Source organism: Mastigoproctus giganteus, chromosome 4, assembly GCF_048544385.1.
Source record: "Mastigoproctus giganteus isolate SK-2022 chromosome 4, ASM4854438v1, whole genome shotgun sequence".
Classification (NCBI taxonomy): Eukaryota; Metazoa; Arthropoda; class Arachnida; order Uropygi; family Thelyphonidae; genus Mastigoproctus; species Mastigoproctus giganteus.
The window spans coordinates 205283392-205305681 of NC_143578.1; the positions used below are offsets into that span (position 1 = coordinate 205283392).

The 22290-nt window shown below is 38.9% G+C and overlaps 1 protein-coding gene across 1 annotated transcript in view; it reads right to left on the reverse strand.

Annotated features, from left to right (window-relative positions):
• Positions 1-16210, reverse strand: part of LOC150087339 (uncharacterized) — a 353008-nt gene extending 336798 nt beyond the window's left edge. The window contains exons 1-2 of the mRNA XM_090372447.1: positions 16131-16210; positions 11527-11582 (exon numbers count right to left, since the gene is read on the reverse strand). Coding sequence (XP_090228573.1) covers positions 11527-11554 — 28 coding nt within the window. The 5' untranslated portion in view covers positions 11555-11582; positions 16131-16210. The remainder of the gene's footprint in view (positions 1-11526; positions 11583-16130) is intronic.
• Positions 16211-22290: the final 6080 nt, after the last annotated feature.

Consider the following 22290-nt stretch of genomic DNA (forward strand, 5'->3'; position numbering starts at 1 on the left):
CAGAAACATTTCAAATGAGTGGGTAGCTAATGCCAGAGAAGTGAGCTTAACTAACTTTAAGGGGTGTGTCAAGGTAGTTAACTATAAAAGAACACTAAGTCTTAATTATTTATACAGTAATGTCAGAAGTGTCATCAATAAAATGAATGAATTCGAAAGGTTAGGGAGAGTAACACTGACATAATAGGGCTTACAGAAACGTGATGCCACCTGGAAATAGGGGATGATAAGTTTCAGTTCAGTATGTATAATGGACTTAGGAAGGTTAGCATGCAGATAGAAGGGGTGATGGGGTCATGCTTCTTATCAAAAGCAGCCTGAGCGCAATGAAAGCTTTCCCAAATTCAGACATTTTGCACACTAGTATAGACCAGGATCACAAAGAAGGACTGGGGTTTCAAAAACAAAACAACTTTCCTACCAGCAATCACCTATGCAGCAGTGGTGTGGTTTCTCAAAGTGGCACTGGTTGTGAACAGACGAACACTTGAAACGATCCAAAGGACCATATTACTCACAACAATGCGAGCTTGCAGCACAATAAGCACCCCAGCACTGCAGGTGCTTGCCGGAGTGCTCCCAATGGATCTGGGGATTATCCAGGCAGGGTTACTGTTCCTGCTGTCCAGGGGAGTGGCTGCCACCCACCAGGGCTACACGACTGATCCAGCAAACAGCCTAAAGAATGAAAAAGTCAGGTTACAGACCCACCTCCTAAACCTTTGGCAGAGAAGGTGGACTGAGACCACCAAGGGAGAAGTGACAAAAAAATTCCTACTGGACATCCGCAAGATATATCCAAAACAACCGGTGTGGTACTTCCCAGGGTACCACATGACAAGGCTGTTAACAGGACATGGCCTCTACAATGAAAAGCTTTTCGGGCTGGGTCTCACCGACGATCCCAGCTGTACATGCGGGGAGAGCAAAAGCTGGAGCCACATAGCTTATGAATGTCCACAATATGAGGACCTCAGAGGGATTCTCATAACAAGAATCAGATACCTTCCGAAGGGATTGGATCCCACTTCCTGGACTCAGAGGACGAATACAGGGTGGTCTCCCTCCTTGCGCAGGATCTATTCGCCAGGAGAAAAATGATAATTGCAATCTACAGCAATCAACACAGAGACTGACAAGAAGCGCTACCAGATGAAACAGAAAATTGAAATTTGCGGGACACCAGACTCGACCAAATGGAATGCTGACAACTGGAAGAGACGTTAGGATGGGGATTACCCCATGAGTAACATTGAAAACAGAGAAGAGACAAAAAGCAGCATAACTGCCAACAGACTGATGGTGACCTGAAGAGGGCACCCTAACCCCCTTTACCTTTTATTCCCACATCCTTGGGGAGTGGAATGGGCATGCCTCACTGAAAACTGGGGCTACCTACCCTATTGGTCCCATATTTCTGTCTCTCACACCCCCAGCCTTCTGTCTCCCTCCCACCTCTATCTTTACGCTAACGAAAGCCCCACACAACAAAAATTAACGTCCCAAAAATCCTTTGAGCCCATAATTCGGCAAAACAACCTTAGCAATCATACCCCCACGCCAACGCATATGTGTATGTAATTGTACATGTGTATATATGTGTGTGCGTGTGTGCGCATCGCACTAACCTAACATAATGGATTTTTTTTATTTATTATTATTATATTTTTTTAAATATATATATATATTTAGGTCCTAGCTGCCGAAATCTCAGGAAAATAAGCGGCAGGACCTGCCAGAGTAAAACTCAGTCTACTGGGTTCCTGATCTGCCTCCACGGGGCGTACATGGGACAACGTTGGCCTCAGCAGGGGTCTAGCGGCTAAATGACCAGATGAACAACGGTACACGACACTACACATGAACAAGTCCCTCACACTTTTAAATCTCTGGCATTTCCCGGAAAACTGGTTCACCCACAATGAAAGCAACGTGGAGATAGGGGAAACCCCTGGTGCCGTATGACAATAACACACTTTACACTAGTATATACTAGTATCACTGTTGTGTATATGTGCATATATAAGTATGTTCTTATATGTGTATATGTACATAAGTTTTTTTTTTTTTTTTTTTTAGGCCCTAGCCACTGAAATCTCAGAAAATTACGCAGCAGGACCTGCCAGAGTAACTTAAGTCTACTGGGTTCTTGGTCTGCCTCCATGGGGTGAAGGTGGGGCAACGCTGGGCTCCTGAGGCTAAATGACCAGATGAACAACGGTACACGACATTACACAGGTACAATATCCATACACTTTTAAACCTCTGGCATTCCCAGCAAACTGGTACAACCACAAAGAAAACAATGCAGAGATGTAATGGGGCTCCCCCTAGTGCCGCATGACAACAATATACCTTACACTAGTATAGAATCTGCATGGTGTGAGATAGTTGGAAAAAAAGGTATAATGAGAGTGGGAGTAATCTACAGGCCAGGTGATTGTGAAGATTATGATGAGAGCCTCTACATGCAAATGGATTGTGGATTGGGCAAGTAAGTGTGAATGTCTTATTATGGGTGATTTTAATTTGCCTTTAATTGATTGGAGCAAATGGGAAGGAAACTCGACATTCAGAACAAAATTTTTAAATCAACTAGATGACTGTTATTTGTATCAACATGTCAGGGAAAGTAGGGAAAAGAATATTCTAGACCTGATCATCACCCATGGAACAGATGACACAATAGTGCTGGAAAGTACAGGAACCAGTAGCAGGAAGTGATCACAGAGTTCTACAGTGGATGATGGAGAGGTAGCAGTAGTTAAATGCAAAGGAATGGGTTATAATTTAAGGAAAGGAAATTATGACTGCTTAAGGTGGTACATGGCCTCTATTAACTGGGTACATATCTCACAGAGAGCGAATACAACTGAATTATGATATCACAGAAGCCTTGAATGCATATATACCATTAAACAAATACTCCATGAGGAGGATTCCAAGTTGGATGAATAATGAAGTTGCCAGATTACTTGGGAAGAAAAACACAGCATGGAAAAGTTACAAAGCAATAAAAAGTACCGAAGCCTATAACAACTACAAAGTGATTTGTAACAGTGACACAGAAAAGGTTAGGCTGGCAATGGCAGATTATGAGAAATTGCTAGCAAAGAGTGGGGATAAGGAATTCTTCATATATAAATGCAAAGAAGAGAAGGAAAAACCAGATCAGACCCTTATGTAATGAATGTGGAATAGTATTAGATACCCCAGCTAATGTTGCAGATGAACTCACAGTTACTTTGCATCTATATTTACAGAAGAATAATCCTTTATGTCAAAGAGAAATTATGGGAGTGAAGTTGAAAAATATGTAATTAATGATAGTGAAATTTCATGATTATTTAATGAAAAAACTTGCACCCACAGGCTAGTAAGGCTCCTGAGGTTGATGGCATATACCCTATAATCTTAAGGGAGTCAGCAAGTGAGCAGCAGCAGCAGTGCGTAGCACACGCTTCTTGATTAGACCGGGGTTCGAGCCCATGACCACCAAATACGGAGGATGTGGAAAGGTCAGGGAATGACCACCACATATCCCCGGAGCAATATGGCCTTAGTTGCTAATGCTCCAAACAACAGCAGCATATGTGTTGGTTTTTACGTTATTATGGTGAAATGTGTTTCCCCCTTCACTGATATAAAAAACATAAATACATTTTCAGAATCTTCTCTTCATTCCTATCGTGTTGCATTTGGTTGGGGTGATTCTGCGTTCAACTCCCATTTCTTGTAAACACAAAGGCAAATCGTGCAAAAGCGAATTCGGTTCGTGTTATATAAGATATCGTTCCCATATTTATAAATCGTGTATGATCGAATTCGTGTAGTGTAAACACGTGTTATACGAGGACTGACTGTACTCATATTGCAAGACCTCGCTCGTTTATCAAGTTAAAATTTATTAAAAATTTTTGCTCGTCTTGCAAAACACTGGCATACCAAGTTACTTGTAATCCAAGGTACCACTGTATCTTGACCAGCACTTCAAATTGATCAAATTTATTTATTATACTCCTAGCATTGGTGCACATGCCAGTATACATGCGCCTATTCTTCTTCTCAGTTACCCTAATACAGTCCAAGTATTTATTTGTTTCATGATGAATCCAGCTAGTCTTTGAAACCATCAGAACCCCCACCTTCCAAGCCATTGCTCATTCCAATAGAAGCAGTGCAAGAATCACTTTCACCTCTGCCTGTGGCTACTTTTAACCTTTGTCTGTGAATTCCCTCCAAGCTAGCAGTTTTCTAACCCACCTAACACTGCCTCGATAGGATCAGCAAACACTCTTGCACGCCTATTTAAGTCTATCCCATCTCTGTAGAAACAATCTCTCCTGTTAACAAGCACAGACCATGCTGATAAAAATTCCAAGAGCCATGCATGATCTCTCCAGGACCGAACTGATTGACAGGGCTCTCATTGTGTACTCCCTCCTATTGTGTCTGGACAGAAAATGCAGACACTTTCAAATTTAACCCTAGCTCATGACTTTTTTTTCAGTATTGACCTGTACTTGTTAAGTAAATATGCAGATCTACTCTGAATGTCATTAGTACCAACTTGTACAACAATTTCACCCTTTATGCCCTTAAAAGATGATATCTGCTCTACAACATCAATTTTTGCCCCTGGTAGACATACTCTGGTCCTATTTGGCCTATCCTTTTTACACAATATATTACCCATCTCCCTGACAATAGTCACCCATGATAACTGACTCCAGTGAGACCAGCACCATTTTGCCTTAGAGATTGCCGCTGTGTTGCCTGATGCACAAGAGTGAGCTCTGCTGTTGAGTTGGGCAGCCGAGAGCTTGATGGGTCCCCCATTTTAATACCTTCAAGGGCATCTACCCGACTTTGAACTCTCAATAGCGCCCATCAGAACGCTGAGTTACCGCCAAATTTCTTGACACACTCTGCACCTAGCACACACACACCCTCCTTGGTTATACCATGTCCTGTTCCAGAAAGTTCCTGCTACTTTGTGCCTGTTGCTTTGCTGCTCTAGTCTGCGGAATGATATTGAATACTATTGATTATGTAAGTAGTTACAACATCAATCAATTTTTGTTGAACATAAGAGTCAGTCTAAAAGTATTTGGGCAGAATAGCCATTCCAGTTCACCTTATTAAACTTCCAAGTGGATCAGTTTATCAGTATCAGGATTTGGAGTTATCACTCAGGGCTGGATTTAAGGTTGTTGTGGCACCCTAAGCTATAACTTTTAAGAGGCCCCCTCTATTGAATAAATTTTAGGTTTAATAGCGTTGCATGCTCATCAAAGGGTGTGTATAAAATGCTACATATGCAGTAATACATACATTTTTATTAACTGTAAAAAAAATAACAGAAATTTTTGACATTGGTAACAATATCAATTAAATTAATAATATAATAAAACAAAAGACATTTTTCATTCATTTTTCTTAAAAAAAAAACAAAATAAAACAATTTTCTGCTTGTAACAGATAAACACTTTTTTTATTTAATGATTAATAAATAATTTTATTAATCGATAAAAAATTATTGATTCAAATTATTTCAAATATTTACTTCCATGATTTCATTACGGCAAAATGTGAAACAATATCTTCAAATGATAAGCTTGTCACTTTCCATATATAAGATGCTCAAGGAAGAGAATTTGTTGAAGCATAGTTATAGGACATTCATTTTTTATCCTCTTAAGCTTGCTAAATGATCTTTCTCCAGAGCAATCAAGGTAAGAAAAATTCGAAATATAGTTTCAACGTTAGGAAAAATGACTGCATTTTGTCTTGAATTATTATATTGTATAAATTTTGATAATTAAACTCATTTGTTTGAGAATAATTTTTCTTTATATACAGATGAAAATGTTTTATATCTTCGTATAAGTTATCTATGTCTTCGGGGTAATTATTTACTAAAATTTTTACATTTTCACCGAGCTCTTCGTCTGTCTGGTAAAAATTTAATAAAAATAAAAATTTTGTTGTAAAAATTAGAAAGTAAAAATTACTTTCTAAAGATTCCATGATAGGAATGAAAGATTTTATCCTAAATTTATCTCTTGCAGAAAGATCATCAATATCAGATGCATTTCCATCATTAATCTATACTTTTCTAGATCTTTTCTTTGCACTCTTATAATCTATGTTATCTGGTAATTTTTCTTTTGCATTTTGTTCAAATTGATCGAAACTATTTCTGGTTTCTTTTATGAAATCTGATAAATATGCATACAGTTTTGAACATGTACTTAATGATGTTCGAGGGTCTTGTAATATTTTACTGATTTGGAAACTGTTCCAATATATAATTCCATAATACAAGCATAAACATAAATTCATGGATAATAAAGGCTTCTTCTTTGGGTTTCACCATTTTTGTATTCATCATCCTGAAATTTAATTAAAGCATCGATAATTGAATCATAATTATTCATAACTTATAATTTTAATATGTGCTTCCCATCTAGTGTCAGAAAGACATTTCAGAACTTCACATTTGGATCCCAAAACCAATGTATAGGTTTTTGCAAAATTGCAAAGAAATTTACTGTGTCTACGCAACAATCAACTGCAGCACGGCCAACCAAATTTAACGAATGTCCAGTGCACAGAATATATGTGGCATATTTATTTTTCTCTAAAGTTTTTTGCTGCATACCCTTATATTTTCTGGACACGTTGGCAGCATTATCATAGGACTCTCCTCCACACTTGCTAAAAATGAATGTAAAATCAATGTTACATTCATTTTTAATATAATCAAGTATCAAATTGACCAAATTTTCTCCGGAACGGGTTTCTATTGGAATGAATGTTAAAAATCATTCAATGGGATGACCATCGTGAGGACATGCATATCTTACAATAACAGTTAATTGATCAATATGTGACAGATAATGCGTAGAACCAACAGACAAAATTAAAACAACCAGCTTCTTTTAGATTTTCTTACTTTTTTATCCATTAAGTCAATAATTTTTTGCATGTTGTTTTAGATAAATATGGTTGACTTTCCAGACCCAGAATTCCCATAATGGCCAATATAATCAGCGAGAAAAGGATCAAATTGAGCAATCAGTTCTAATAATCCAAGAAAATTTCCATTTTGAGGTGAATTAAATTTCTCATCAGTGCCTCGAAATGGCAATTCTTGTTCTGCCAAAGTAGATATAACTGCAACAATATGTTGAAGCACCTGTCTCCAATATTTTTGTTCTTTTATAATTTATCTAATTTTGAATCTAAAGTAGATCCACCTTTTCTTGATAAATATGTGAGCAAAGCTGCTCTATGATCAGTTGAATTTTTATGTTGTTTAATTAAAATGGGGTTTTGCCAATCCTTAAAGCCATCATTGGCTAAAGCATAACTTGAATTTGAAAAAAGCTTGCATACAAAACAGTAGACACATCCAGTTGATGGAGAATATACTAGCCACTCTCAACTGTATTTTTCTCACCATTAATTTTTGTGGAGTGAAAGAGGCCTTGGGAGCAATACCTTAATTAATTTTTCAAATGAATCCTTCCAGTGTTGACAGTCAACAGGTCCTTTTTGAACCCAAAACAAGATACCATCCTTAGTTAAAGTACTCCATAGACCCACATCATTGTATTTTGTATAGATGTTTTGTCGATTCTTTTCTGTATTATAGTCTGCAATATCAGGATTAGATGTAATTGCACTAGAAATATCTGTAGAAATAGTTGGTATTGATAAGTCAGGTCGATTCTCCATAGATGAATTTTTGTTTATTTGTGTTACTTTAAAGTAAGTGTCAACTTTGGGTAAACTAGATACATGAGACTGTAAAAACTTCTTATTGTTCCTCTTTTGATACCTGCTTACAAAACTTCTCTTCATGTTTAATCCTAAAAAAAATTCATTTTAGATAAATAAAAAAAAAATGTAAAAACAAAAATTTTGAAATTTCAGTAAATAATTATTCACTATTGCTTTTATTATAATATTGCAAATGACATTATGCGAGTTAATTATTTATTTATATTATTAAATTGATTATTTTATTATTCCCGACAGATTATTTTTATCTGTAAATTATGTTACATAAAATGTTTCTAACTCACCTCACAGTTTAAATAAACATTTATTTTATTAAATAATATTGTTGTAGTAATATGTATATTATTGTTAAACTGTTCTTAAAGTCTTGCTCACTTTAACAAAATGACACGTACATAAAACACTGATAGCAAACTGTCTGACAAAAGTTTAGCTACATGGTTTTGCACCACTTTCCCCTATAAGCAGTGCTGTAGCCATAAAATTAGCGAAAGGTATATTAGCATTAGTAGAGGCATTTGATGCAACGAAGCAAGCTTATGCAGCATCAGCAAAAAAAACAAAAAAAAAAAAAACAACTTCCACGTCACCCCTCCGTTCATTCAAAATACCTGTCCAGCTGAGCCTTAAATTTATTTGGGCTATCAACTTCCACAACAAGGGATGGAAGTCTGTTCAACCAACCAACTACCTGCTGGCTAAAGGCAAATTTCTGCACATCTATGCTACATCTATCATTCCTCAATTTGAATTTATGCCCTCTCAGGCGATTATTCTGAGCATGAGGAAGAATCCCATCTGCATTGATCATGCTCAAACCATTCAAAGCTTGATACACCTCAATCAGATCACCTCGCAGGTGCCTAGTCTCCAGACACTATAATTTGCAAAACTTAAGCCTTTCTTCTTAAGAGCAACCCTTTGTTCCATTCACTAATCTTGTTGCCCTTCTCTGTACTCATTCCAACAGCTCTCCATCCTTAAAATGACGCCTCCAGACCTGTATACAGTACTCGAGGTGTGGTCTGACCATTGCCTTATACAAGGGGATAATCACCTCCTTATACCTGCTAGAAAAATTCCTGTATATCATTGACAAGACACCATGAGCTACTCTTGCAGACCGTCTGCACTGCTCAGAAAACTTCATATCTGCCTGCACAATTACCCCCAGGTCCTTTTCATTCTCTACCACTGTACCACAGAGTTGATATGTTACTCTGGGATTACTGCTTCCCATAGGTCACATGTCAATGTTAAACTTCATTTTAACATTCACAAATTACATTTGACAATATTTTAATTTGTCAATGTTAAACTAGGATCTAGAAAAGTTGAGCCATCTGCTCAACTTTTCTAGATCCAGTTGCAACAGTGTATTGTCACTAGTGTCATTAACAACCCTGCCAACCTTCGTATCATCTGCAAACTTGGACATTAAGCCTGATATACCATAATCAATATCATTGATGAATACAGAAAACCACAATTGACCCAACACTAAACCCTGAGGGACTCCACTAATAACATTAGTCCACAAACAGCAGTGTCCATTGATTACCACTCTCTGTCTTCTCCCACTTAACCATCCCTTTATCCATAGCAGCAATTTGCCTCCAATGCCACACTGCTCCAATTTGTGCAGCAGTCTTCCATGTGCAACAGTATCGAAGGCTTTTCTAAGATCCAAATATATGATATCAAATTTATTCTTTGCATCCAGTTCCTTTGTGACTACATCACAGTATCCAATCAAATTAGTCAGACAAGACTTCCTCTTAACAAACCCATGCTATGTCCGAGCTATAACTGAAGTCTTGTCTAGATGATCCTGCAATGCTTCTTTAACCAGTACCTCCATTAATTTCCCTGGAACAGAAGTTAAACTAACAGGTCTGTAATTACCTGTCTCCCTTTGATCCTCCTTTGTGGATTTGGGCCACATTTGCACATCTCCTGTCCATGGGTACCTCCCCTGAGTCCAGGGAAGCTCTGATAATTATGGTTAAGAGTTTGCTTACTTCCTTTTCCGCCTCCTTTAATATAACTGGATAGATTCCATCCACCCCAGGTGCCTTTCTTGTGTTTATCTTCAACAATTTCTGCTCCACTTTACTCTCAGTTATTACAAGAATTATTTAGCTTACTGCCAGAGTTGAATACACCTCTGGCATTCCCCTCCCTGAATAACTCCTCATGTGTGAATGTCGATGCAAAATATTCATTTAGTATCCAATCAAGTTTGTCAGACAAGACTTTCCCTTAACAAACTCATGGTGTGTTTGAATTATTACTGCAGTCTTGTCTAGATGATCCTGCAATGGTTCTTTAACCAGTGACTCCATTATTTTTCCCAGAACAGAAGTTCAACTAACAGGTCTGTAATCAGTCATGTCACCTTTTGATCTCCCTTTGTGAACTGGGGATACATTTGCACATCACCAGTGCGTGGAGACCTCCCTGAGTCCAAGAATGCTCTCATAATTCTGGCTAAGGGTTTGCTTACTTCCTTTGCTGTTTCCTTTAATATAACTGAATAGGTTCCACCACCCCAGGTGCCTTTCTTATGTTTATGTTCAACAATTTCTGCTCCACCTTGCTCTCATTTATTAGAAAATCATTTAGCTTACTGCCAGAGTTTAATACACCTCTGGCATTCCCCTTCCTGAATAACTCATATATAATTGTAATCACATATGAGAAATATGTAAGAAAAATAATCATCTGTTGTTTCATGGAAGTGCTTCATCCACACTTTCCGTAAATTTTCCCTATCTCTCTTTATATGGTCATAGTACGTGAATATCTGAATGACTGACATTTTGGACAGTTTCAAAAAAAAAAAAAAAAAAAATTCAAATTTAAGAACTAGTGACAATATCAGTGACAAGAGAAGGAAGATGAGGACAACAAAAGTATTAAACCTTCTAAACATGAAATGTTGGTAACTTTTGAAACTTCATTGAGGCCTGCAGTGTGAAGAAAATGTTACTGAAAATACAAATTATGTTAAAACAAATGTGAACATTTTTTAATGATCGATGTACACTAAAATCCAGTGTATAACAAAAGATAATCAAAATTTTTCAAAACAATTCTTAATATTATGCACATCATGTATGTATGAAAAAAATCGTATCTTAATGTTATGTATTAGTAAATTGTTTTGAAACATTAGAAAATTTATTTCTTCCCACTTATTTCTGATTTATTTACCATCTTTTACTGTATTTCTGAATGTTGATTATTTTTTAGTGTGGAAAAAGTCATATTTCTTTATAATTAAAATTTTTGCAGGCTAACAATCGATTTCGTTATATAGAGGTCCGATAGATTTATTTTGTTAGGGTTTTATCCCACTTTCACAGGTGTTCTGTTCATCTAAGAAGTAACACTCATTTCGGTAGACTGTTAAAAAAAGTCTGGGAGAAGCAAGTCACTTGATTGATCACGTCACATGCCATCATCCGTACAAAAGATCATGGGAGACAGGTTATGCCACCTAGCAGTGGCAGCTGCAATTAAAATTGGTTCAAATCACCAGTACCCCTACTTTCTTTTAGAGCCGGTTGTTAAAAATTTACCAGCACACTCCTCTGCACTCCCCTCATAAATTAAATTACCATTAATTTTCTATATTCATAATTACAATAAATCAGTATGAAAAGTAGTCCCAGAAAGAGCAAAAAAAAAAATTTTTTTTAATTCTATCGTTACCTGTTTTGTTCTCATAACTGCAATCCATTTTGAACGGCTATCTGACGTTGGGAGATCTAAAATTAATAAAAAAAAAAAAAAAAAAAGAACATTATAAAGGCAAATGACAAATTATATTTAAAGACATAATAAAAGTTGGTAAATCACAGTTATATTCCATTAGTCATTTCTGATATATATTTAAATGACCTCACCCCATTCCCAACACTTTTTCATGATATACCATCATCATTCTTTTTTATTTTCTTATATTCTCAGATTAGAACTGTTCCATTCTTGATACTATCAATCAACATTATGAGTATAATCAGTGTTTTTTTTTAAGTTTGTACTGGCTGGCAAAAACTTAAGCCGGGGAGTGGCTGTACAAGAATTTTGCTAGCAGGGATAAGGGGGATGACTGTCCCCTTGTATAAGGCAATGGTCAAGCCACACATTGAAAAGCTTTAAGTTCTGCAAATTGCAGCTTCTGGAGACTAGATGCCTGCGAGGTGATCTAATTGAGATGTATAGGGGCCTTGAATGGATTGAGCAAGCTCAACGCTAATGAGATTCTTTCTCTTGCTCAGATTATGAACCTGAGGGGACATAAATTCAAACTGAGGAAAGACAATTGTAGAATAGATGTGCAGCATTTCACCTTTGGCCAGCAGATGGTTGATAGTTGAAACAAACTTCCATTTGTTGTAGTGGAGGTCAGCAACTTAAATAAGTTAAAGGCAGAAGTAAACAAACATTTGGAGTGAATGGATAGGTGAAATGGGAAGGTGGGTTTTTTTTTTTTTTTTTTTTTGGCTGATGCTATATAAGCTTGCTTTCTTACATCATATGCGCTACTAATGTTAATGCTTGGCTCCAATGAAGTCAACTATAATAACCAAGGCTACAAAATACATATCAGTTTTTACAGTACAATAACATGCATTTTTTTCTTCCTTTTATGTTTTCTTTTCTTATATGCCACTCTGGCTACTTCAGCGATGTCAACAGATAGTTTTTAATTAAACTAATTAAAAATGTATAACTAATTAATCGAAATATATATAACTGTTTTTCTTCATTCTGCTGAGGATATTATGTGGTTTTTGGCATATCAGGATTATAGTAGAAATATTTTATTAGTCATTTCTGAGTTACGTAAAACTCGACTTACATAAGAAGTCCTGGAACGTTATCTTTTACGTATGTCAGGGACTTAGTGTACTCGGGATCAAATGAGTACGACATTCTGCAGACACTGCTCAAAAGCAATGTGCTCTGAACACAAGAGTGTGTGAAACGTGATAATCTACAGAAAATGTTTGTTTGTTTGTAAATGTTTTATAACACACTAGTAAACTGACAACAGTAAATTCAGTTAAATCCAATCAAACACCAGGTAGAGAAATCTACGAATTATTTAGTACTACCGTACAATTACGTCATAGTAAAGTAAATTGTAAATGCACTCATGAAATTAACACAGTAATGGATAACCAAATGAAGACTGTCAGCAAGAGGGACCCTTTTTATTCACCTCAAGTAGGGCTTGATGGAAAAATACAAACATACATACTTAAAAATTAAACATGCAATTCATTAACAGTAGCTCCAATTATTAACAGCAAGACTATATGTTAACTGAAACATTATCATTAGTAGAAGCATATGATGCAAGAACGCACCCTTATGCAGCATCAGCCAAAAAACAAAAAAAAAAAAAAAAAAAAAACCACTTCCATTTCACCCCTCCATTTGTTTGAAATACCTGTCCAGCTGAGCCGTAAATTTATTTAAGCTATCAACTTCCACAAGGGATGGAAGCCTGTTCCACCAACCAACTACCCGCTGGCTAAAGGCAAATTTCCGCACACATCTATCCTACATCTGTCTTTCCTCAATTTGAATTTATGCCCTCTCAGGTGATTATTCTGAGCAAGAGGAAGAATCCCATCAGCATTGAGCATGGTCAAACCATTCAAGGCTTTATACATCTCTATCAGATCACCTCGCCAGTGCCTAGTCGCCAGACACTGTAATTTGCAAAACTTAAGCCTTTCTTCATAAGAGCAACCCTTTGTTCCATTCACTAATCTTGTTGCCCTTCTCTGTACTCGTTCCAGCAGCTATACATCCTTCTTGAAATGAGGCCTCCAGACCTATATACAGTACTCACGGTGTGGCCTGACTATTGCCTTATACAAGGGAATAATCACCTCCTTATCCTTGCTAGAAAAATTCCTGTATATCATTGACAAGACACAATGAGCTACTCTTGTAGCCCATCTGCACTGCTCAGAGAACTTCATATCTGCCTGCACAATTACCCTCAGGTCCTTTTCATTCTCTACCACTGTCAATGTAGTACCACAGAGTTCATACGTTGCTCTGGGGTTGCTGTTTCCCTTATGTAGTACTTATCATTTGTCAATGTTAAACTTCATTTGCCATCTCTCAGCCCATCTGCTCAACCTTTCCAGATCCTGTTACAGCAGCATAGCGTCAGTAGTGTCCTTAACAACCCTGCCAACCTTTGTATCGTCTGCAAACTTGGACATTAAGCTTGATATACCAACATCAATATCATTTAGAAATACAGAAAACAACAATGGACCCAACAATGAACCCTGAGGGACTCCACTAATAACGTTAGCCCACAATGAGCAGTGTCCATTGATTATCACTCTCTGTCTTATCCCCCTCAACCATCCCTTTATCCATAGCAGCAATTTGCCTCCAATGCCACACTGCTCCAATTTGTACAGCAGTCTTCCATGTGCAACAGTATCAAAAGCCTTTCTAAGATCCATATATATAATATCAAAGTTATTCCCTGCATACAGTTCTTTTGTGACTGCATCAAAGTATCCAATCAAATTGGTCAGGCAAGACTTTCAAAACAAAACCATGCTGTGTCCAAGCTATAACTGAAGTCTTGTCCAGATGATCCTGCAGTGTTTCATTAACCAGTGCCTCCATTAATTTTCCTGGAACAGAAGTTAAACTCACAGGTCTATAATTACTTGTGTCATTTGTGTGCCTTTGATCCTCCTTTGTGAATTGGGGTCACATTTGCACATCTCCAGTCTATGGGTACCTCCCCTGAGTCCAAAGAAACTCTCATAATTATGGCTAAGGGTTTTCTTACTTCCTTTGCTGCCTCCTTTAATATAACTGGATTGATCACATCCACCCCGAGTGCCTTTTTTTATGTTTATCCTCAACAATTTCTCCTCCACTTTCCTCTCAGTTATTACAAAATCATCTAGCTCACTGCCAGAGTTTACTTCACCTCTGGCATTCCCCTTCCTGAATAACTCCTCGTATGAATGTAGATGCAAAATACTCGTTTAGTTTGTTAGCTAATGGAGCAGAATCCTCAACTGTTGAACCATCAATAACCAGTGGACCAATCTGATTCATTCCTTTCCGTCTAGAGTGGCGCATTATAGCCTTAGTTGCTAATGCGCCAATAAAACCCAAGAACCAATCCTTCTAGAGTTTACATGGGTAAAGAACTCTTTTCTGTTTTTCTTTGCATCCTTTGCCAAGGATTTCTCATAATCTGCATTTGCCTTCCTAATCTCCTTTGTGACTTGGTTACAGACCAGCTTATATCTATCATAAGCTTCCATGTCACCCATTAATTTGTATGTATCCCATGCATTTTTCTTATCTGCCATATGTCTCATTAGTTCATCTGACATCCATTTAGGCCTAAACCTTGAACAATATTTCTTAGTTGGTATGTAAAGCCGAGTAGCTTCCAAGATAAGTTCTTTGAATGCTTCCCATTTTGAATTTGCTGTTGGTAACATCATCAGCATCAGTTGGTCCCACTGTATAGAATTTAAATACTGTCTCAGACCATCATAGCCACCTTTACGAAAGCAAAAACCCTTCCCTTTACCCCTAATGGTAGTTACCTCTTTGAGTAATCCCACTTCAGCACACTGTGATCACTGCCACCCTTTATCTGCAGATTCTTAATGCATGAAGAATCACTACTGATAAACAGATCAAGAGTATTACTCCCTCTAGTTGCCTCCCGAACATGCTGATGTAGAAAACAATCATCCAATAAATCCACAAAAGCGTTGCTAGTGTGTAAGTGACCAACTCACAAATTCCAGTCAATATCTGGGAAATTAAAATCCCCCATTATAAGACTCTAATTTACTGGCCCACTCTATTTCCCTGTACAGTTTCTTATTATACTCACCAGAGTCATTAGGCCTATAGCACACTTCTACTCTCAATTTTGATCTCTCAATGCGTATGTCACACCAAACTGACTCGACAATGCACTGTCCAGCGATGTCGACTGGCTTCACTTCCTTGGATTTTATGTGTTTCTTAACTAATAGCTTAACCCCCTCCTCCCGTCCTATCCTTTCTGTACACATTGTGCTACCCAAATTCCAGTTCTGCATTCCTTTTATCTGTGTGACACCATGTCTCTGATACCCCAACAATATCTGCCTTTGATGTTTTTAGCAATACCTCAAATTTATTTACTATAAAAAATAAGGTAATAAAAGGTAAAACTATAATATATAATAAAAGGAAACTATAATAAGAGGTAGCGTAAGCCAAATCACTAAAGCAAACTGCGACAAATATACCTGGATACATATGCGTAGTTTCTGCAATTAGTCAAGTACAGCTTGTCAGAAAAATATAAATACACCGTAATCGCTAGGGGTTACCAGACGACAGCACCACAACTAATATATGTGGATACTGGAAATTCGAAACAGAAGCATGGCCAAATCTTAAGTAAAGTTGAAATTTACAATTTAACAATTAACTTATATTAATTAATTAACTAGTTTAGATAAAACACCAAAGTAAATTAAATAACTCGCTTAACAAATCAATTTATATTTAACAATTAACAAATTAATAATTTGTTCATTTTTATTACGTAATTTGACCCCAGGGGCTCACATCTGGTGAGTATGGGCTTGGCACACCCAGGGTCCTGAGCTGGATATCATCATTCTTCTTTTTCTTGGTGATTCCCTTTTACTTCTGACCCTTGTTCTCTGTCTCTGTCTCTCACTCTCTCTCTCTCTCTCTCTCTCTCTCACTCAGGGTTAAAAAAAATTTTTTTTTTTGGCTGGTGCAGTATAAGCCTCAGGCTTCCGTGCACCATATGACTAATGATAATGATAATAATAATAATAATAATAATAATCCCAGTAGTGTAGCTACTCTTTTTCGGGCCACTACTTAATTAATGAAAATTGCAAAAAAAGGACACAGCCAAAGACACCGGGCCCCTAGAGGGCCCAGGGCACGGAGGAAATTGCCTTGCCTGCCTAGATGGTAGTATGACACTGAATGATCCCCAGGGCCTTATATCTGGTGAGTATGGGCTTGGCATACCCAGGGTGCTAGATATCATCATTCTTCTTTTTCTTAGTGATTCCTCTCTCTCTCTCTCTTTCTCTCTCAGGGTAACTCGGGAATTTTTTTTTTTTTTCTTTGTTTGGTGCAGCATAAGCCTCAGGCTTCCTTGCACCATAATAATAATAATAATAATAATAATAATAATAATAATAATAATAATAATAATAATAATAATTCCACCAGGGAAAATTAGTTCGCCAAAACTACCAGCTGCTGACTGGTAAAGAGATCGAAACTATGACAGAAGGAGGGACCTACAATACCTACGGATGATGCAGGCTGAGCAGTTAGAGCACAAGGAAATCAAGAAGTGCCTGACCTAAAAATATCATCAGTGATTCAAAAACCTGCTGATAGCAAAATTAAACGGAAGGAACACAGTCAAAGCCATAAACACCTATGCAGCTCCAATACTAACATACACATTCGGGGGTCATAGATTGGACTAACACCGAGCTAGAAGATATCATACGAAAAACAAAGACAATGATGACCAAGAGTCGACAACACCACCCGAAGTCAGCAGTGTAGAGAATAAAATACCTCGGAAAGAGGGAGGAAGGAGTCTGATAGACCTGATAGAACAACAGAAAACAGCGATTGTTAAACATCACTCCAACAGGCCATAAGGAAGATAGATAAGTGATATACCCCACTCAACCTAAGCGAGGAAACCCTTCCCGCCAGGAACAGTACAAGAAACGAAGTTAGAAAGATCGACAGAGAAGCACTTCATGGCAGGCATTACAATGACCACCATCAAGATCACATCGATAACATTGCTTCCAATGCAATGGCTCACAAGTGGGACGTTCTTCCCCAAGACAGAAGGATTCATGCTGGCCATCAAAAGACCAGGCAATCAACACCAGAAACTATAGAAAATCCATCGCAAAGAAGCCCGGAATGTCAGATGACACATGTCGACGATGCCACATGACCTCAGAAACGAACGAACACATCACCGCGGGGTACAAGGTGATCACCCAGACTGAGTACACTCATAGACACTACCAGGTAGCCAGGATAATACATCAGAAGCTAGCGAGGAAATACCAGTTAATCAAAGAAAATGTACAATAATACAAGTAGGAAACCCAAGCAGTACTAGTGACCCAAACCCACAAGCTGTACTGGGCCCGCGCCATAATAACGGATAAGACCATCCCGCACAACAGACTGGACATAACCCTTGTGGACAAGATGGAAAAAGCTATCTACCTGATTGCCATAGGGGTGCCGAATACTAGCAAAGTCCAGAAAACTCATGAGGAAAAAATTAGGAAGTACACAAACCTGAGACATGAGATCAAGGAGATGTGGCATATGCAACAAGTATGAACCATCCCAATCATCGTGTCAACCACCGGCATGCTACCAATGACTCTATACAGCAGCCTAGTAGGAATAGGTCTCCCAGAGAACACCTACAAGAACACAGTAACACCAGACATTACAGCCACCCTGTGAACTTGGTAGCAGTACCCGTCACGGAATAGAATCCCCGCAAACAGAGCGAAATAATATAAAAGCAACAACAACAATAATAATAATAATAAGGGGCACGAGGGCCCAATGTTTAAGACACTGGACTACCAGCCTGATGGACTCGGGTTCGAATCCCGCATTGGTGGAAATGAACGCGGCTCTATTATGCTGGGAGACCGATATAATATTAAATGATAAAAAAATTTAATAAAAAAAAAAAGAACATCGTGAAAGTTACCCCATTGGAGTATCCTCCGCAAGTCGGAGTGACGGCTATGGCAGATAGTAGCACCATCTGGTGTCGCTCTCGAGAACTAAATAAATAAAAAACCACTGGACATAAGGGAAGCTAAACAATTCCAACTCCACAGATGGATGATGTCGGAGATAAATATTATTCATATTGCATCGAGTGTGGCGCAGGATAAAGTCACTCGCATTCAGGCCTTTGGAAGAGGCGTCGGTTCGAAAAGTTGGCGAGAGTCTACCGAGCTAGACAGTGGAGCAAGTGGCGCTGTCCCCTGTAAGGCTACCACAAGAGAAGGGGCAAGAGCATCCAGCCCACGAAATGGATGTGTTTCCAGCGCAACTGCGCAAGCTGGCAAGGAAAATGCCAACGCATGAAGTGGAGCATTGAAATGAATACATATATCATGCGAGCATACTATGAAACAACCAGGCTAGAGACCGATAGGACAATGTACAGATCGCGACTACATACCAAGTGGTTGTAATGATACCCGGATTTTTAGGTCACCGAACAGCGATTAGCAGAGCAAAGAAGAATCATCGTCAAGAAGAACCTAATAGCACCTGCCATCTTTGAAAAAATCAAGCAGGATGTAAGCGATCTGCAACAAAGCACAAAGCATATGGTCAATATGGAACCAGAGGAAGAACAGCATACCATGGAACCAGAGGAGGAACAGCAAGAAGAAATACAAACCAGAGTAGCTGAAGTGGAAAGAGACAAAGTCATGCTGTCCAGAATAAAAGACGAGTGGAAGAAGTCCCTAACAGAATTCGAAGGAATCGCCCCAAAAAACCCACGTGATACCTGAACAGAGGCCAAATAAAATCCTTCAGAGAGTAACAGACCACCTCATTCGACAAATAATGCCACATTACCTAGAGAGCAATGGTGCAACGCTGGAGGCTACCCACACAGCAGTATATTGTGCTGCCACAGCAGCCAATAGCATTAATGAAAAAGAAACGAGAGACCAGCGGTAGAAGAACCGAAAAGAGAAGGAACCGCCAGTTTAGGAAAGAAGACTTCGCAGAAGATAGGTCAGTTGACCCGGTACCAAGAGGGTAATAAAAGTAAGAAATTGATTGGAAACGTCAAGAGCATCCTCAAGAGAGACAGCGTCCACAGAAAACATGAGACCAGAAACCAGAGAATAGGAGAATACTTGGACACACTGAAGCAGAACTTCGCACTCAGCAAGAGACTACACCGATACAAAGAGAGCTCCCAGAGGAAAATAAACAACCGAATCTTCGATGAGAACCAAAGAGCCCTCTAGAGGAAACTGGGTGACCATGATTAAGCAGCAAACGGACCACCCGAGAAGAACACGATCGAAGAGTACTGGGGAAATATCTGCAGCAGTGAAGTAAGACATAACAGTAGAGCACCCTGGATAGAAATAGAATAGAAGAAAACGAAGGACATACAAGAGATGAGAGAGTGTGAGATTCGAGAACAAGAAGTAAAACAGTCGATCAGAAACACCCACAACTGGCGAACACCGGGAATTTGATAACATCCAGAACTACTGGTACAAAGAGCTCAACTGGACACACAAGCACCTAGCAGAGCAGTTCACTCGAATGATTAGGCACCCTGAGATAATCCCTGAAGGAGTCACATATCTGAAGCCTAAAGATGAAGATACAAGAAACCCGCAGAAATACAGGCCAATCACATGCTTCTCAACAATGTACAGGATCCTGACCTGCATAACTAAGAAGATATCAGACCACTTAGAGAGTCAGAACATAATGGCAAAATAGCAGACAGGATTCAAGCGGAGGAGAAAAGGATGTAAGGAGCAATTAACCTTATATGGCACAGTTAGGGAACAAGCCTTCAAGAACCACGCGACCTATACACGGTCGACATCGATTACCGAAAGGCCTTCGGCTCCGTACCTCATAGCTGGCTAATAGAGACCCTGAAGATCTACAATGTCAATCCGATAGTGAACTTCCTAGGAGCAGCAATGGCGAAATGGAGTACCAGTATTATGGTCGGGAACATCACAACCAGGCCAATCCCCATTAGAAGTGGAATCTTTCAGGGAGATGCTGTGAGCCCAATATGGTTCAGTCTAGCACTGCACCCGCTATCCAACATGCTCAACGGCAGCAAATATGGATATAAACTCAAAGACGAAAGAAAGAACCTGTAAACCCTCACCCATTTGATGTACATGGATGACAATAAACTCTGCGCGGAAACCAAGAAGCAACTACTCCCGATCACCGAAGAATTCAGCAAGGGTATCAGGATGGAATTTGGTCTAGAAAAAGGCAAGACCCACACACTGCACCAGGGAAAATTAGTTGGCCGAAACTACCAGCTGCTGACTGGTAAAGAGATCGAAGCTAAGACAGAAGGAGAGACCTACAAATACCTAGGGATGATGCAGGCTGAGCAGTTAGAACACAAGGAAATCAAGAATTTCCTGACCGAAAAATATCATCAGCGACTCAGAAGCCTGCTGAAAGCAAAATTGAACGGAGGGAATACAGTTAAAGTCATAAACACCTTTCCAGCTCCAGTAACATGTATATTCGGGGTAATAGATTGAACTAACACCGAGCTGGAAGATATGATATGAAAAACAAGGACAACGATGACCAAGAGTCGCCAACACCACCCAAGTCAGCAGTGGAGAGAATAACATTACCTCGGAAAGAGGGAGGAAGGGGGCTGATAGACCTGATAGAACAACATAAAACAGCGATAGTTAACCTGAAGGATTACTTCGAGAACAACACAGCATCACTCCACCAGGCCATAAGGAAGTTAGATAAGTGATATACCCCACTCAACCGAAGCGAGGAAACGGTACAAGAAAGTTAGAAAGATGGGCAAAGAAGACACTCCATGGCAGACACTATAATGACCACCATCAAGATCACATCGATAACATTGCTTCCAATGCAACGGCTCACAAGCGGGACGTTCTTCCCCAAGACTGAATGATTCATGCTGGCCATCCAAACCAGGCAATCAACACCAGAAACTATAGAAAATACATCGCAAAGGAGCCCGGAATGTCAGATGACACATGTCGACGATGCCACCTGGCCTCAGAAACGACAGAACACATCACCGCGGGGTGCACTCTGAGACTGAGTACACTCATAGATCAGAATACATCAGAAACTAGTGAGGAAATACCAGTTGATCAAAGAAAATGTACAATAATACAAGTAGGAAACCCAGGCAGTACTAGTGATCCGAATCCACAAGCTGTACTTAGACCGCGCCATAATATCGGATAAGACCATCCCGCACAACAGACCGGACATAACCCTTGTGGACAAGATGGAAAAGGCTACCTACCTGATTGACATAGCGATGCCGAACACTAGAAATGTCCAGAAAACTCATGAGGAAAAAATTAGGAAGTACACAAACCTGAGACATGAGATCAAGGAGATGTGGCATATGCAACAAGTATGAACCATCCCAATTATCGTGTCAACCACCGGCATGGTACCAAAGACTCTATACAGCAGCCTAGTAGGAATAGGTCTCCCAGAGAACATCTACAAGGAACTCCGGAAAGTCGTAAACCTCAACACCTGTAGGATAGTGAGAGATTTCCTCGACCGACAGTAGCACCAGGCATTACAACCACCCTG